Raw genomic sequence first — 19,687 nt, forward strand, 5'->3', positions numbered from 1 at the left:
TGATTCTTTAAATTATTTTAATGAATGTCATTTTATATTTTAACTCCTTGGACCAATTGCAATTGTTCTAAACTTCAGCTTTCCCATACAATTATCACATGAGCCACATAAAACTCTTCTAGTTTCCTGCTCTGATGGGATCTGCACATTTGCAATTCTGCTTCCCAGTGCACTTGTGTATGCAGCTTTGAAACCCTCTCTGCCAGTAAAACCAAATTATTTGATTGTTCCAAGAAAATGAACACAAAGGGGACATAAAAAGATCAAGCTGAGTTTATTTAAGATTCAGATGAATGTCCATGGAACTCTCCTGGCATCATTTGCCCAGCTTTTTGTAACATTGTGGTGGTGCAGCATTTTGGATAGTGTGGTGCCTAAGACAACCAGGCTCACTCAGCATCTTCCTCCAGGATGGGATTGCAGAGGTTGTATAACCCAAGTGTGTTGCACTCACTCATTCACTGTAAACTCAGACCCTGTGAAACTTCGTTGAGAGTGCAGAATTAAAGGAGAAAATTGTTTAAATCATTACAATGTGCAATTTCAATGCAAGGCATAATGAAAGTAGCTGTGTGGGAGGATATTACTTCATTACAAACCTAAATCAGATGCCCAAAGATTTCTGTCATCTCCAGAGACCATTCCATCAGGCTCTACAAGAGGTTTTCCAGTGGAAGAAAAATAGCCCCCTCTCTCTTCAGGCTTGAGAAAGTCGTATGGCTTTTTTAACAGTTTCTAATGAAATCCTGTATTATTGCTTCTCCCCTGGGAGACTTCAAAAGTCATGCAAACTTCACAGAGCCCATATGTTCGTAAACCTCAAGAAAAGGACCAGTAAGGAAATAAATTGCAGTTCTCCAATTAGTATTTGACATTCTCTACTGGTTTTTTGGTGTGGTGAATTTGTCTTTCTTCTAAACCATGCTGATAAATTAAATGAGTTACTAAAACAGGCATTATTTCATGTTTTAAGGCACTCTGAAATCAAACACTCCAATTCACAGTGGGATTTGCTTTCTGCATAATATTGGGGGAAATATGAAACAAATCCAGCAGTTTCGAACATGTTAAAGGGGCTAATATGTACATCAATATTTTCTTCAAGCTCCTTATTGTGTATTCACAGCTACTGCCAAACACAACAACAGAGACGGGGCATTAGGATATGAAATGGGAAGTGGTCAAATTTTCAAAGTGAGCTGCTGGGTGCCAAACACTTTTGAAAATCTGGCCCTTGACTCTTTGGTGCCGTTCCAGAAAGAAATATCTCTATGCTGGCAGTTGGCCAACCAGCTTTGGAAATCGTTTTGCACAGTTATTTCAGTAAAGCATGAAAGCCGATCCCCAGCTTTCTCTGCCTGATTAAGCACTGTCACCAATCACTATGCAGCTCTAAGGTACGCATGAAATATTCCTAGATAAATCCTCCATCTCCAGAGAAATGTATTTCCTGTACAACTGTAAATCCAGGTTCTGTGTTGAAACTAATCCAGTCTGGCAGTGCTATGGCCCTAGAAAAGTTTCCTTGGAAACGACAAACTTATGCAATGGCGAAAGTCATCCAATCTTTTCATGCCACTATATTATATTAAAAACACCTGGTTTATTTATACAATGACTTACAGATCAGGGTCCTAGAAATAATAATACATAAACTTTATAGCAAAAAATATACATATAATAATTCATCCTTCTATGATATATAGAAATGATGTATATTTGTGTGTGTGAACATATATATAAATATATGGGTTGTACTTATGTTTAGGGCACTTGTGTATAGATATGTGTATCTACATACACACAGTATATATTTATATATCTTTCTAGGTGCCATGTGTGTATACATAAATACACACATAAATACACACGCAGGAGCATATTTACACTCTGTGAGCAGACATGTACTTTGCAGAATCTTCACACAATCAGCTGGAGTCCTTCACTGGCTGTGAGCATCAAAGGGATCAGTGACCACCCACATTAGTGTCCGCAGAAAGAGAACGAATGTCATCGCTGTGGGCACAGGACTGGCTTGATGCATCTTCCTTTGTGAAGAACTAAATTTGCCGGACAGTGGCACCCTGCAACGCAGGGCTTGTTGCATGGGCCAATCTCATTCCAGTTGTCACATGTTTTGATGCACCCGGGACCACAGGTATCATAAACTGCACCGTGCTTACACTGGGTTGCTGAAAGAAAGTTAAAAGGAACAAAACATGCATATTACACAGAGTCTCACAAGGAAAGTTACATGTCTGTTTGCCTGCTTTCTACTAAAATATATCAAAAAGCACATTATCGTATGATAATCATCTAGAGGAAAAAAATGCCTTGTAAAGAGATTCTACTACATTAAATGCAACACTACTTTACATCACAAATATAAAGGTAGCAAAACCCCTAGCAGTCTTGAACTTCTTGAGAATTTTAACACAGTTGACAGTATACAAACTTTGGCAAGGTTTCTATCTATTAGCAGACCTATGCTTTATACTTAAGGCTTAACATTGTTTATTTGCTTGTTACAATGCCTTTTATCAAAGATTTCTGAAACATTTACAAGGACAGACAGTTAATACCAGTTCCACTCCTACAGAAAGAAGAAAAGGAGAGTCATTCATCATGTCAGACTTTCTATTCCTGAGATTATACTTTCAATATTGTGTATTGCAACAAATCAAAACAATGCTGTTAATCCAGCAGCACAATTTCTAAAACAAACAAACAAACAATTAATTATTTCCATGCTTTATGCTATTTTACCAAGAGATCACTGAGAATGAGGATTCTTGTACTTAATGATTCCAGTATCTGTTCATTGATTTATGTAGTTGACAGTTCAGTGCATTTCCAACATAAGAGACCACTGAGGGCTCAGCTAAAAGCACTATACCCCCTTCAGATCAATATTTACACTCTTTACATTTTATATTGTGCCTCTTTAGTATGGAGAATAATACATGGTTTGATAGCAAATACGAGTCTGTTATTCTTTCTAAGGGCTGCGCTGATGGCAAAAACAAATACTGCTAAAATAGTTTATAGATGGTAAGGGACTCTCAAGCATCCAGAATCATCTCTTGTCATTTACAGAGAGGTGGTTGCATTAGGATTTCTTCCATTTTGAGAGAGGCTGAAGGTCTAAATTTTTTAAAGAACCGTTCTGTTATGGACAGAAAAATGCTGGGGTTTTGTGAGGATTGGCCTTAGAGTGCCATTACAGTACTGTTATTATTCACAAAGAGAAAACAGGCAGAAATATACTGATTAAATATGTATGAGTGTATCACAGAGGATGGAAGTCTTAGTGCTAAGGCATCAGAAATTTACGGGGTTCCTCTTCACCAGTAACAAAGTGATCTTCAAAACAGCATCAGCTTCTTGCAGGTTTTACTTCTTATGCATTTTATGGCATTTATATATATGTGAAAAGCAGCTCTCAAGAAGGAATTCTGGCAAGAATGCATACAAAGTTCTCAGGACACAGATATTAAATAAGCAAACAAAAAATCAGAAAAAAATTGATAGTACAGCAGAAAATGACCCTGAGGTTACAGAGAATCAACAGCTGAATATTAGATAGATATTAGATATTAGGTAGATATTAGAGGGAAAAAAAGCTTTTTAGCTTTAAGCATGAGAAAGCACTGTAGCAAGCTACCTAAAAACTCTGTGAGACATCGTTTTAGAACAGGTTGGAAAAAACATCTTTCAGCAATGTTCAAGATGATAGGCTTATTCTGCTTGTGGGCATAGATCTTTTGAGAACTTTTTTACAGCTTTACATTTCTGTCTTACTCTGCATGATAACTTTCACGCACATTGAAGAAGGAACAAACAAAAAGAATAACTGAAATGAAATTTAAATGGGAAATTTAGAAGGTGGGAAAAAATTGTAAGAAATATTGAACATACAGTAAAATGTTAGATTCACAACAAACTGCGCACTTACGTAGTGTGTTAAGAATAGAGATTGAATAAGAGGGGAAATGAAAATGTGCAGAGCTCCCAGGAGCTTTGCAAACAATGTATTAACTGTCTAGAAAAGTAGACCAAAATGTTCAAAGGCGGATAGTGATTGTCCACACACAACGTGAATTATCTGAAGGGGGCTGTTTACTAGAAGCTTTTGTCCCTCCTCTCTGAAAATGTTTCCCTTCAAAAGATCTCTAATTGACCAACCACAAACTGAAACATTAGACTTCAGTACATGCAATTTCCATATAGAAAGGTCTGTGAGCTTCAGTTTGTAGGCTGCACAGATTTCATCCCACAAAGCTTTACTGTAGTAACAGCTGGACCGTTCATATCACCTGAGCTGTTTGGTGCCTCAGGTGGTGGGTTTGAGGAAAGTTGGCCAAGGTCTCCTTTTCACTCCCTCATCTCTGCCCCAGAGCAAATGAGAATATATTACAGCCTGCCCTCGGCAGCCATGGCATCTGTAAGTAGTCTCCAGCCCTGCTCTACCACACATGGATGTGGTATGTCAAAATACCTCCTTGTCCTTCAGCTGATGCCATGTAGAAGGTATGATGACTTTATTTTTTGCTGTAGGCAATCTATAATGGCATTATTAACTTGCTGTCAAGGGAAAAGTCAGGAAAGTACAATGGCTGGTGTTTAAGTTCCCTGGATGGCTTTTATTGTTAAGTGCTTCAGTTGTTAACATGTGGTGTGATTGATCCAGAACATTCCACTTCATCAACAGTTTAAAAAATAAAAATAAAGACATTCTGCAGTAGGCTTCCCAGGGACTGCTGAAATGAATCAGTACCATGTAAACATGGAAAACAGAAGTGATGCCTTTGCACCCGTCTTTTAAGGCAAATTCCTCTCTTAAAGAACTGAGCTCTGTTAGTAATAACTTCCTTAGTGCACTAGAAAAAAAAAGTCAAAAACCCAACCCCAAAGTACAAAAGTTACTAATAATACTGCATTTTGCAACGTAACCAGTCCCAACAGGATTTTTCCACTCTTATTCTAGAACATGTGTTTGGCATGACAGATGTGAGCTTCCTCAGAACGCTTTCTGAGCTGGCAGGATGATAGCCAGCTCCAGTCCAGAAGCCATATAGTCACATAAATACAGCACTGTGCCTGAGCTAATAAACCCTGCCTAATAAGGCTATACAGTTTTCAGACCAGAGCTGGTTTATTCCAGCCAGTTTGGCAGTTTCACAGAGGAGGCTTGTATCTGTCTGCGCCTGTCTTTGTGGACATGGCCGTAATTATATAGGAGAAATTTTTGTTCCCCAACACAAAAGCCAAAATACCTAACATGGAACTGCTGAATGATTCCCTTGGTGGATGATATCTGGTAAAACTGATTCCACAGAAATTTCTGAGCTAATATTTGTGCATCCGTGAATCATAATGCTGCTTCTGTTGGTGTTGGACAGTTTGAGCTTTCGAGGTGTTCTGTAGGACTTTCAAACTGAACATCACTCGTGCTGCTTGTAATTCACATCTAACACAGTAGAAGGCAATAGATCCGGGCACAGAACTTCTACTGATACATTTGTGTTAATCTTTTCAGCTTTCAGTTTCTAATGATTTTCCACTGAAAAGTCAGAATTGCCTTCTGGTATATATTCACACAGAATAAAGCAATTAAAGAAAACCAACATGTAACAGGGAAAAAGAGTAACTTTGGCCAGAAAATTCCACAGCAGAGAAGAGGGTACCAAGGCAAAAAGAGTCAAATCAGATATTTACTCATCCTCCTCTAGTTCAACCGATCACATAAGGAAGAAGAGAAAATTGTTCCGTTTTTATAAGGCTGTTGAAGCATGTCAGCACATCAGTGCTACCATGTGCACTTTGCACTTTATTATAGTCCATATCTGCTTTTTCTTCTTGCCTGTGTAGTCATGCCCATGGCAGGGAGTTATTGCCACCTGCCATCCTTGAGTCTTCTTTCTCTCAGTGCCCTCAGAAATTCAGTGTTAAATTACTATGGCCCAAAGCCTTTCACCACTTCAATTTACTTAATTGCACTTTATAAACTGCTTGCTTAGCTTTGGGCTAAAAAAAGTATCTTTTTTTTTTATCTTCTTTTCAAGCCTCTTCCTTCCATTTGTATCCTTTCTTTTCCCTCTCACATATATCATTCTCTTATTTCTTCTTTCCCTCATGCTGGCTCTCCTGGTACTTTTTCTTCTCCTTCACACATCACATTTTTTCCTGTGCCCATGCTAATAGGTTACACTCCCCACTACCTCCCATGGAAACCCATACTCCTTACCAAACCCTCTCAGTTCCCGTGCAGGTCTCACCAATGCTTTCCTACCCTAACCATTTTCCTTACTCATTAGTGTCTTCTCGTCACCCCTCTGGTTAAATGACAGCCAACATTCCCCTTACCAAGCCAACCTCAAAGGAGAGCAAATCTCGAGCAGCAGTATTTTGTGGAAGACTTAGAAGAGGATATGCTGCTGCACTAGGGGAGGAGGAAGAGTATGTAGGGAACAGGACATGTAATTCAGCCTCTTGAGCATTCTGTTTGGCTGGCCCTCCAGACAACACAAGCTTTCTAAACATTATAAAAATGAGCTAAGCGTACAGCAGTCAGGGTAGAGGAACTGGCAACCACACAAGATCTGGTTTTATAACACACAAAAGAATAATTAAAACCTGACTTTACTAATAAGTATACTCCATTTTCATCAGAACACAGCTCTTCCAAGTATCCCACCAGCTATGAAACGTCAAGCAGGAAATGAAAGTCACAGAACGCTAAAGTTTTATTACAGATATATTGTTTCATACGCAGGAACTTTTATCCATAATTAGGACACAATAATTGTAGCTACAAGTTTTGGGGAGAAAAAAGTAAGTTAAAGATTAAACTTTTGATGTTGGCCACTGGTAACTTATGGAGCGCAGTTGATGCACTTTAATGCTTACTGTACGATTTACTGTAGAAGACGGTGCTACTTGTTTGACATTGGATCCTTAAGTAGGTGTTTTGAGGGTACTTGACCATATATAGGTTAGCTATATTTTTTACTTAACAAGATTTCCCTTTTCCGTCTAGAAGTCTGCACTGAGATTAAAAAACTCAGGTGGATTTGAACACTTCTTTCATTAGCTTTAATGGAAGATGTGTGTTTAAATTCCTTCATAGTGTTCTCTCAAGGACTGTTTTTGCCTTAGAAAATTTTCTTGTCTTTGGTAAAATGCCAGAAAAAAATTGTGAAAAGAAGCCTCAATTAGTTAAGTCGTGATATGCCAACACTTGCATAAACTCCTTAAGGCAGGGACTGGAGTTTTTATTCTTTTTACAGCATCTGCCACAGCGAGGTCTCAGTCTGAAGTGCTTTGGTCAAAAAAAAAAAGTTAGGATACTTGTTTCATGGATCTGCTACCAGCTCAATAGATTAAAATTACATATGTTTTTAGTGCTAAGACCACATCCCTGAATAGGGCTTTCACTTAGTGACACCCTGTTTAGGTTGTTCTGTTCCTTTGTAAGAAAAACAATGAGCCATTTGGGAACAGTCAATCAAATGTAATTTGCTCTGTCACTCACCCATCCCTGCTATCACGCCTTCAACAGAAAAGGAAATTGAAGTTGAGAGAGTAGACCCTGAGCCACGCACAACCACCAAAATGGACCACGGAATAATAGTATCTCTTTGACCAGCACTGAGTATTTCTCTTTTTTTTTTTTTTTTTCCCTAACTATTTTCGATCGCTTTACGTAAATCTGAATACATTTCCAGGAAAACCAATGCCATTATATAATGTCCTAAATTAATGAGACCATCACCAGGGGAAACATTCATCTGCAGTATTGTATTTTACTTCAAGTGCCCATGACCACAGACCACCACTTCTCATGGAAACAATTACTCACAATTACTTGCAATTAATGTAATCCTAATCACATGAGGAATCTGGTCTGAGTACCAAAATTAATGCAGGTTTGAATTTTAATATTCCCATTAAATACATTTTATCTTCTTCTCGTGTTGAACCTACTGTAATCATATAGGCATGTTGTCTCTGGAAGTATAACTGTGCTTTAACAGGAGGTCCGATGAGTTTAAACATTATCTGTAATCAACCGTTTACATATCCTGAAAGAAAAAGACATGTACTTCTTCCTGGAAGTACATAAAATTAAGACAGGTGGCATTAGAGGTGAAAACTTTTGCAGCGAAATAAGCATTTATAGTATCTAATGGTTGAAAATATTTCCTGGCAAGTTCTTTCTCCATAACTCAGAATGCAATTTCCCTGCTGGTGCAGTCCCAGTCCTTTCTAGCTGGTTCATTTTTGATCCTCCTCCATCAGTTAATGTATAGTAGCCTATGCACAGACTTAAAAAGAAACAGTCCCAAAACGCTTACCTGCACAGTTCTGCTCCGGTACCCACTGGACTTTCAGCCCTTCCCTCTGACAGGCTCGGGTGTATGCAAGGAATGACTCGCAGTAGCAGTTTTTATGGACCGGGCACTCACACATGTCTGTCACACAGGACCTGCAGAACAAAGCCCCAAAACAGATAAGCAAAGAAAGCTTTGGCAGGTAACTGTCCGAGGTTTGGAGTTGTTTACGTCCCAGTCGCGTGGAGTTCAATGCCACAGAACTTATGCTAAACGGCAACAAAGTTAAAGGCATCTCTGCTGTCACATCACAAGGGCTCATCTTTTTTGATGTGTTGTTCTGATGTAGAGAAGTCTCAAGAGCACCAGTGAGAGAACCATGAAGAAACAGGAAAGAAGATCCAAGAAACATCAGGCAGAGAAGACTGAGACCACAGTGGGAGATGGCAAACTCCATTTTTGCAATGATTTTGTAAAATAAAGGCTTCATTTGTATTCCCTGGAAAGTTGTAATTTAACAATTTTGCCAGTAATAATGGCAGCAGAGTTAAGTGGATGGCTTCTGCAGGTGATGAGTACATGCATTTCCATGCAGTGGATAAGAAATGAAGTCTTCTCTCCAGGTTACCTCCAGCCTTTCCCTGCTTTGAAGGCCACAAAATAGCTATATGCCTCTTTTCTCAGCAGCATCACTACTAAATGCCAGACTTCAAGAGACTCCAAAGAAGCAGGGGTGATGCAGCATAACTGAGTAGTTCTCATGCTAGGAATCCCCCAGGCACTTGTTAATACCACCATCTTCTTCCATTGCATAAGATGGAATCATCACAAAACATGGCAGGGAGCAAAGCTGCTAACATGGCCCTAAGTGAAGCTGCTACTGCGTATGTCACCACTATATTTCAAGTTAGCTCATCCAGAATGTGTGCCCATTTGGCACAGACCTAAAATATAACTGGCAAGAGCTGGCGGATTTGCAGTCAGCAGTTTCTGCATATGCAAAATGTTTAGACACTTCTGCAAATGCAGCAATGCAAATTCAGAAAAGTTGAGTATCTGCTGCTCCAAGTGGAATCATCAGAAGGCAGGGACAGGGTACAGGAAAGACATACTCTGCTCTCTGAATATGATGCCCTCAGTTCCTCTGCTTTCCACTGAGGGTGCTTTGTGCATGTACCTTTGTGTCAATGGGCACAAGCCCCCTGCTCCATGAACATTCAGGGATTTCTCTGTTCCTGAGAGGACAAGGCAACATTTGTGAGAGGCACAAATCCTTCAGAAAGATCAAGCGCTGAAGTAAAAAATGACCTCTCCACATTTAATTGCTCTTGTTGTCGATCAGAAATTCAATTGTCTGTATGAAAATGTTGGATATAGGCTTAATTTTCCAGAAACTTTCCCATAGCTGACTAGGTAATAGCTTGGATAAGGTGCAAGCACCTCAATTTACTCAGGAGTCGTAATGTCCTTACAATGGTTTAGAGTCACTTGGAACCCTTTATTCAAAACTTTTGAACACAGACAAGCTTGTTTCTGCATATCCAACAATGCCCCTTAAAGAGGAGCATTTCCTCTTGCCAAAGTCACTGGCTATTTCAATGACCATTTACACAGTTAAACCTGACAGTTCTGCCTGACATTTTCATGAGCTTTTAATCATTTTACTCTCAGTGGACCCCCAACTTAAAACTACCTAAAAATTCACTGTGACAAAGAAGCAACATAAGTGCTAATGTAAAAAGGTTACCTGTCCTGCATTTACCAATATATATGTACTGCGGAAAAACAGAATTGCTTTGGATCAAATATATAGCATGTTGGTATTTGCAGACCAGCAGTTTTCATTTGAAATAACTTTGCTTTCTAGGGACAATGTAATTTTATTTCACTTAGTTCTGCGGTAGGTCCCTTTACATCTTTCCCAGTAACAGATGTTGCTGTACGGGTATCACAGCTGATAGGCCGCAAGGAACAGATTAGCACAACATCCTTGGCATTGTTTGATTTTGTTAGCTGATAAAAGACCATGTATAAGCACAAAGGGTCACCTTTTTACGTGCCACACTAAATAACTTTACACTGCTTCCTTTGGACACAACATGTTGATCTCTTGCTGGCATCCCTGCTGCAGGCGCTGCTCTGTATACCCCACACCATTTGGGAGGTGTAGGTCTCATTTTACAGTGAAGTAAATGCTTGTTTGCTACTGTAGCAAATTATCACAAAGAGAGTCTGTAATAATCTCCACAGATAGAGCCTGTCATCAAGAAAACATTTCACCATCTTTTTGTTTCTGTTCTAGGTTCCTTTATCAATCACATTTTACGGCTCTCCACTCAGGTTTAGTTACTATTAATGCCCGTGGTGTTTAGAGATGCTTGCCAATGCCAGGTTGGCTACATGTTCATCAACTCCCCAAGAAATTATAAAATCCTAAATTTCCTTAGAAATTATAAAATCCTAAATCTGAGGTACTTCCTCTGCTTTTTAAAACATAAATACATTTTTTTACCATTACTCAGAGGGGTATGTCAGCTCCTGCACTGAGTCAATGCACCTACAGCTACCTCAGGTGTTGCATCATGTCAGCGAATACCCAGGCTCATAGACATTCACCCAGACTTTTTAATCATTACCATGTTTGTGGCAAGGCTAGCACTCACCCTGACAAAGCCTGAGCATGGTCTGGGGGATTAGGGAGGCCAAGGGGACTGTTCCCAGTCAGCAGGAGGGCAGCCATGCTCTTTGAGGGCGCAGAGAGTTTAGCCCCTATATGCCACTAACCCTTAGCACTGAAATGCTCTTGGACATCCAGACAGGCTCCAGAGTGAAACAGCTCCACTTTGGCTGGGATCAACACTATTTGCTACAGTGTCCAGCACGGGAATCCACTAAAGGTAGCATGCCACGTGCAACACAGACAATCCTCTGATTCATTACACACCTAATTGCTTGTGTAATTTTTATTTTCCTGGACTGTTTAATGCTGGTAACAGCTGCTGGGCTGAAACCCTAGGCTTGTCTGAGGAGCAATCACCAGATTGTGGTGGTTTTATTAATGAATTACAATTGCTAATTATTTGTAAGGTTTAATTAATTCATTAATTAAGGTTAAATGAAAAATGAGAGTAAAGAAAACTGTTCACAGCTGCCAAGTCTGGTCAATCAAAATAAAACCTTTTTTTTTTTTTTCCTAAAGAAATCTCTTGCTGGCAAGTTTAATGCATTAATATTAACCGTAGTTAGATGGATTGGCAGTCAGAGGAGAGGGGTCTTTCTATATCACTTCTGAAATCAGCAGGGAGCAGGTACATCGTTTGTTTGACAGCCACTGTGAGAATCAAAAGGCAGTTCTGGGAAAGGATGTGGAAGCAAAAGATGTCCGTCCTCTGGGGTCTGGCTAGTGAGGAGGAGCTGCCAATGGCCCACGGGCAAGCTTTGACTTTGGGTCTGTATTTTTTTTTCAAAATGTGTTTACTTCTTGCATTTAATTTCATTTCTTACAGCTACTGTTGTTACAGCTGTATTAGGGGGCTATTAAGAGATGGTTCACTAGGTAAATTTAGAAACTGATTCTTGTGTGCTGTCCTAATTCTTTCCCCTTGAAGAAATCTTTGGTATGCCCATAGCTTTTTTTTTTTTTTTTTTCCCCCTCTCCAGCGACTGATACATGAAAAAAATTACTCTCTGTTACCCCAGATTCTGCCTCCTCTTCATTCCTCCTTTGAGGACAACAGATTCGGTGACACTAACTGCATGTATGCAGAGATTTATCTGTAGTCTGATCAAACAACTGAAAAATAAGCTTTTAGCTAAACTTTGGAATTGTGCTGATATTGAAGTCATACTGACTCATTACCATACTGCACACTGAGACTTTGGTTCTTCCAAGGTATTGTGACTCTTTACCAAGACCAGAACATTTTCTTAAATGAAGTAAAAACATCACAAGCTTAAACATCAAAACATTTAGTCATATAGAAATAATTCCACAGGAAGACTGAAGTGCAAGTTACTTATAAAATGAAGCCATTTTACCAGCTATGGAAATACACGCAAGATACTTCAGGCAGCCTTAGCTCTGCCCTCAGTGAAATCATACAGAGATGCAATAATGTCGTGGTCCAAAAGAGAATTACATTTCTTTTAAGGACATATTTACATTTCTAAAAAATACTTGGCTGTGATAGTGCACTTTATCTGGAGTGCCTGATCCAAATAAGCACCAGAGCACAGCCAACCTCTCAATCCTCAACTGGTACCAAGTGTCTCTCTCTGTGATTCCTTTTGATGTTGTCTATGCTGCCTGCAGGGTGTGTGTCAGAGATGGCGCTAATCGGGTGTGTATAATCACAAACTGTTGCAAGGGGAAATCCATGAAAGTGAAGGCATCCGGCAGCTGTGGGACACACCCTTGAAGGAGACAAATGCACACACACACTCTGCTGCCACATCTTCAAAGTGAACTGGATGAGTACACTCCTTCAGCAACAGCCCTTTTTCACATTAAACCATGGAAAGTCTCCAAGTCCCACAAAGGGCAAAGAACCGAGTCCTGTGCTACATGCACTATTAAAAAGAAGATGAAGAAAAGATCACAGCAACAAAGCCTACAGCCTTAGTCTGTGCCACGCGGGATTGAAATTGCAGATGTTCACTTGCTGAACATGAGCAATTCCTTTTCCTTTGCAGTATGCACAAATCCAAAACTAGAACCAGTCCTTTTAGGAGGGACTTTTTTTTTTTTTTTTTTTTTTTTTTTTGTGCATTTTTCAAACCTTTGGTACCTTCAAGAAGTGGTTCTATGCAGATGGAAAACACTAACATCTTCCTCTTTCCACCAGTAGATCTCAACAGACTTTAAAAAAGCAATTAGAGATAGTGCATCACTACACCCATTTTATGTATGTGAAGAAGCATGAGGCAGTGAAAGGGTTTGTCCTTTATACCTGGGATAAGCTGTATGCTTGTAAACTCTGAAGCCTGAAGGGTCATCTGCCCAGAGAGGAGGATTAATTTACAGCTCCATCATCCTGTGAGACAGGCTTCTTGGGATAAGTTCTTATTGCCAAATCAGCTTGTCCTAATTTAGCACTGGTGATGAAAATATCCATAGTCTACACAACAGCCAGTTTGGATTCCCATAATCACACCAGAGTGCTCACAATTCAGCAGCAACCCTCAGGATTTATTTTTCCTGATCCAAATTAGACCTCCTTTCTCTTCCTTTACAGGAAAAATAAAAGCCAATGGCTTTTGTCAGTAGTTATGTTGTTACACAAGAGTTTGTTTGGGCTGTTTTTCCTACAGAGTTTCAGTGAGTTGCCATTATTTATGTCCCCAGGTAGAGAAGTCCAGTGTATATATTCCAATGTATAATGGAAAGGCTCATGCTGCTGCTATCACAAGCTCTCTCTTGTCTGCATGTGCATGTTTAATCTTACTGAAGTATTGAAGCATGGTATGTAGAGCTGGATAGCTTTTAATAGATTTGAGGTTTGAGATCAGAGGCTTGAGATCATTCTCTCTTTCTTCAGAATTTACTAACAGTAAAGCAAAAGCAGCAAATAACTCATGAGGAAGGTAATTTTGGAGGCTGCTGAAAATACAGAAGCTCTTACTTCTATTGAGTATTCGTTCAAAGCACTTGCCTGGGGAACAGATTGTTTCATCCAGCAGGCAGTCATTTTCAAGGATCATTTCTTCCAAGACCAGGTAACTATATCTGCACTCCCTCTGTGCTTTGCCCACACATTATAACAATGGTAACATTGCCTTAAATTGGGGATCTGATAAAGGCATCCATAAGGAAGTTAAATCAAATATGCTCTGACCATTTTTTTCTGGTAAGTGGGAAAAAGCCCAGAAAAAGTGGCAGGCAGCATACATGCACTTTGTACTGGAGACTCCCCCATGGTACAAGAACTCCCAGACTGCTGAACTGGCTCCAAAAAAAATCTAAAAATGTGGGAGCAGAAAGGGAACTCACAGCTCATCTTTGGTGAGCAGTGCATAGCAAATCTACTGCAGGCATATGCTTTCCACGGAGAAATCTCATTCCTATAAAGAGAGCATTGGCCATAATGCTTGAGAATATCACAGTTGTTTTTGGCAGATTGCAGAGGAGGAGTTTGCAGTAGTAGGCATTTGAATCACGCGTTCAAATTTCATCCTGATCCCTGATTTTTGTGCAACTTTGAGTCAGTCATGGACTGCATTGCCACACGGAGCCAAGCAGAAAGGAATTCTAAAATACGCAACTCCACCAAAAGGCAGGAGCTGCAAGCAATCTAAGATTTCTAGGGCATAGCAGTCACGTTACACACACATTGAAGAGTCCTAATTTAACTCTGAGTCCCATTGTTCCTGCTCCAGATATAGACTTGGCACTCAGAGATAATTAAACAGAATCACATAAGATATCCACATCCATCCCTGCCTTGCCAAGGCACCCTTCCAAAGCAGTTATTTAGAGGAGTTCAGTCAACTTGCAAAAAGGATGCTTTAAATGCAAGTGGTAATTATTGTTAGCAATTTCCAACATAGCAGTGACATACAGCAGTTCAATTTTGATTTCTTTGCATATCCAGATCCTTTAAAGAGTCAGAACCCATATTTTTTTCTCACAGAGAGTAAGTAAAAATGGTATTTTCCAGACACTGAATAAATGAAGGTCTATGTAGACCTTTGAAAAAGCATACTGTGCTGCACAATATCACCACAAGCCTATACTACGTGCTGCTAAAAGTATTATCCAAAAGCCTTTGGATAAAGCCAGAAAGAGTGTTCTATATGTATTTTTAACCTTTATATAAGAGCATGCTGTGCCAGAATTGTGTTTTATTGCCTTAACCAACATTACCCACAAGAATATGGTAGAATGAACAATGAAAATTTCTGGAACATTTTCCAAAACTGCATAAAATTCAAGTTCTCAAGGACAAGCACTACCCCGACACCTATTTATAATCTCTGAATATGTAGTAGCAGTGGTAAAGGCACTTAAAAGGAGGGAAGGAGGAAGAACCAAATAAAGAATGAAACAGCACATCAACCTTCCCTATGTATTTCTTCGGGATAATTCTCCTACTAATGTGTCAAGTAGGCTTTTTGTATCTTGTGCTTGGATCCTTACAGGCGTCTGTGGCTTTAAATGTTCTTTCTGGTCCTGAGAATGGAAAGGTTGGCTAAAATCCCTCCGTGGGGAAATAGCTGAACCATGACCATGAGGAAGACAATGAAGTCCCATGCTGGGCTCCAAGAAGCATCTGGTATGACTCAGAATATTTCCTAGAGCTGAAGGTTACAGTACAGTTGAGCAGCTGACTTGCCACCTTTAGAGAGAGTGGATTTTTGTTCAAGAAATTCCAGTGTAATATGGAAATGCCACCCACAGCCCTGGAAGAGCTGACCCCTTGCACTCCCACTCACTTTCAGAAAGAGTTTTCACCTCCTCTTCTGTTTCACTTGTGCTGGGCCATGCAGAGTTTAATCTTTAAAGTCCTGGCATTTGAAATAAATATCTGTATGCATGAGAAATCAAGTGGTTTGAGTTTGAGTTCATATGTAGCATACACCTTGAAGTGAAGTTAAAATAGACTGTGCACATTACATACAAATTTGTATGCGGAATTATTGGAATAAAGAGAACACACAGCAAAGCTGCTTAACCCATTTCAAACAAGGGCCCAAACAAGGTACTGAAATATACCCATAAGAAAATGTTCTCTTTTACTTGCTTATTTGAGCAGTATACATACAATTTGCTCCACCCTCTTTGGTAAGATTACTGCAAAAAGGATTTGGCTGCCTGTATGTTGTATGATCTGTGGTTTATATATATCTGGCTGGAAAATGTAAGGGCCATAATAACTCTGATGTAGAACAGAGTTTCCAAACTCATTATAAAGAATGCAATAAAAAGTTTGTACCAACAAAAAGACACAGAGGCAAAATTAGGGATATCACCTGGAACCTGGCACTGAAGGTTCAAAAGCTAGATAGAACCTGGTTTCTGAAGACATATATTTCTTCAGTTAATTAATATCCACAGTCATCCACTTGCAAACATTTTTCACATAACTGGCAAAGATTGCAGTAGTGGTATAGCTAATGCTACCTGATATGGCTTACCATGCATTTATGGTGAAAAAAACTCTAGGTGCTCTATGGGTTTAATGTTCAGAAAGTCAACTCCTAAGGGATTTTCCACCAAAAATCTCATCTTTCATAGGCTCAGTGGCCTGAGGTCTACAGCCTATGTGCTCATCACTGATTTTCTATGGCAGAGAGTTTTGGCCAGATTGACCTACTTCATGTCTCCAGAACCCCATCATTTCCCCTCAGAAGATACAACGTAGAAAATTTCCTAAATTTCATAATTCCCTATTTAGAATTTCTTAAGGCAATAAGATTCCTTATTACAGACCCCGTTCTGGCATAATGCAGCTGTATTCAAACTAATTCAACTGACCACATTAGATCAAGGCTTTCTTATGAGAGGAAAAGAAATGGAGATTGTCTTAGTGGACCTCCTCAATATCCATACTAGTAGTCTATGTTTCCATTCACTGCCTGTACTTGTTTAGCTCAGCACTTGCACTGCTAATGTGAATTTGCCTTACAACAGAGACACTCCATTGTAATGGAATTTTCAGTGTTCTCTGGCACAGTTACCATGGAAAATCCATCACTGTTTTGAGATTTTACATTATGCAATCAATATAAAATTTTATCTTTTTCCCCACATCTAGACTTGATTTTTAAAGAATCCACCCAGTCTCCAGTTCTTCAGGCATAAGTGGAGACTGAACTGTCATATCTTATCTAGAGAGAGGAAAAAACAGTCATTTCAGTTCAATTTCAGAAAGACAGACCTGTTTTAATATCAAACTTTATAGCATTCAAGTGGCACTTTCAATCACCAGTTAAACTTTGTTATGTTTCACACAGTGCAAATGAACATAGCATAGACTGAATGAATCTAATATGATAGCATCAACTTTCACTACAGTAGACAGAGAGCCCATTAGTGTAATCTGTGTGACAGTCCTCATCTGAGAAAATCCAGAGGTTTTTTCAGGAGCTTATAAACATCCTAGATAGAACTTCAAAATTATTGAGAGATCTTAAAGTCATGGCCCTATAGAAACATAAACCATGTAGATATACCAACAGCATACTGCCATAGTCATGAGGTAGACATATAAAATAGTACAAGATTTAAATCTTCTAAAATAAAAACTTAAAACAGATCACCTCATTCTGTCCATTGACAAAATACACAGTGGCCCTGCTATGCTATCTGTCATAGAAATATGTCATGTCCAATAACAAACACAATGAGAATAGAAAGCAGGAAATATTTCCAAAGTGTAAATATAAACTGAAGTTATCTTCAGCTTTTGATGATGATTCACTGTATATATTTCCAAGGAGGTCTTGTGATATAATAATAAACATGCTGGCTAGTTCAGAAACTCACATTCTTAAACTCTGCAGAGCCCACTCCCTGGCTTAACCCATATAAAATCAACTTAAATCAAGCATATTTTTCCTCTAGGTGGCTGCAGAGCATTTTAAAAGTTGCTGGCTTCAGATGGAATACGAAAGAGAGCAAGAGAAAGAGCAGATACAAGACTGCTACTTAGAAAACAGCTCTCTTCTTCATCTTCCTCCCTTTACAAATCAAGAACCAAAATCTCATTTCAGCAAAGTCAGGTTCACAGACCATAGCATCTTCCAGCCTGTCACATGCTCACAGCACATTTCATCTCAGAGGTCTCTGCATTTGCTCTTCATCAGAGATAACTGTTAAAAATAAGACTTGCAAGGAATGGCATAAGAGCCAGATTACCGGAATTGAAAAATTAAAAAACCCACTCTGTTTCTGGTTATATGGCTCCCCGTGTGGTGCCAGCCCTGACGCAAACAAAGACACAGGCACCTAAAGCATGATTTAGGCAGGATTCAAACACCCAAATGCAAAACTGTGGTCTTGGCTTGGTTGCCCTGACCCCGAAGGCTGACCTTCTCATGCTGGATACTTAGTTCCCAGCTTTACATTTCCTCAGGCACCTCTGCTTTTCCTCTGCACATTCTCAAGACCACGTGGGCATTGGTGGGCACAAGCCCAACTGGCACCCTGACAGTGAGGTCCTGCCCACCGAGGACGGCTGTCTTAAAACAGCAGCAGTGCTGCTGTCGCCAAGATTCAATAGATCAGGGGGAGAGGGTAAGCATAACAATTTGATAGTGATACAGGACTCAGCCAGGAGACAGAGACCTGGTTTCTGGTCAGTTTAATTTAGCCTGCTATTTTGCATGCAGAAAGCTTTGGATAAGAGATGCTCTGCATACTACCACAGTTCTTTAACATTCCTAAAGGCAAGATCTCAATTGCAAAACACTGTACAGAGCCTGAAAATACAGTGGATGAAATTCTGGCTCCAGTAAAATGGATGGGGATTTTCCTACTGACAACACAGGAGCCAAGACTCAGAACTGTCATCAGCCTTTTTTTGCAGTTCTGTACTTAAAGACTTTGAAGAATCCAGACTCTTTCAGGACACAACAAAACATTAAATTCAAGCTTCCTGAATTAAAATGCTGTGAATTAAAATTTCCTGTACTAGACATAGTGACTCCAGAACATATCAGCCTGGCCTGGGAGCCACAGGAATCCACATGGATGTTATAAAGTCAGAATGACCTAATTCTGGGTGAGGTGGGATGAGATGATATGAGCATACAGAGCCATGGTTTGTTCTTCATAACAAACTTACCTTTCAGTGTATTGGTTTGGGCACGGTCATTTATTTGGCTAGATACAAAGACAGATCTGATGTGAATCAGCAGTCTTTAAAGAGAAATGTCAGTCACAAGCATGAGGAAATGCTCCCTATCACAGAATGATCATGAATTCTCCTGCTCATCCGTAGGTGATGCCCAATGGCAAAATTGCTAAGATAAATTCTGGGCTTTGTCTTTTATACAAAATCCTGAACATCTGAATTTGACTTTGCCTCTTTTTAATGGCTACACACACACACTCTATGGAGCAGATCAGTGACCGATGTCAGCCACACTGAGCATGCTGCCTGATGGAGCCACAAAGACATTCATTCTCTCTCCATCACTTTTCACTCCACAAAATCATCCCTGGTCTCCTCACAGAGGGAGCGGAGAGATATCAGAGCTGTACCAGTTTGTTAGGAAGCTTGCTGTCAAACTTGGCAATGGATGCAAGCTACTTTAAACCTTTCTCACCAGCGAAGTTTGAGGGTAGAATTTGTCAGCACTGTGTATGCCTTTCAGTGGTCAGGAAGAGGGAGGTGGCACAGCTGTGGGGAAGC

The 19,687-nt window shown here is 39.7% G+C and overlaps 1 protein-coding gene across 2 annotated transcripts in view; it reads right to left on the minus strand.

Moving 5' to 3' along the window:
* Positions 1-258: 258 nt before the first annotated feature.
* BMPER (BMP binding endothelial regulator) overlaps positions 259-19,687 on the minus strand; it is a 149,133-nt gene continuing 129,704 nt past the window's right edge. For both annotated transcript variants that reach the window (XM_026843995.1, XM_026843994.1), the window contains 2 exons: positions 8,358-8,488; positions 259-2,192 (listed from right to left, as the gene is read on the minus strand). In XM_026843995.1, the coding sequence (XP_026699796.1) occupies positions 2,011-2,192; positions 8,358-8,488 (313 nt within the window). In that variant the 3' untranslated portion in view covers positions 259-2,010. The remainder of the gene's footprint in view (positions 2,193-8,357; positions 8,489-19,687) is intronic.

The sequence above is a fragment of the Athene cunicularia genome (genome assembly GCF_003259725.1).
Source record: "Athene cunicularia isolate RWA chromosome 2 unlocalized genomic scaffold, athCun1 chr2_part2, whole genome shotgun sequence".
Classification (NCBI taxonomy): Eukaryota; Metazoa; Chordata; class Aves; order Strigiformes; family Strigidae; genus Athene; species Athene cunicularia.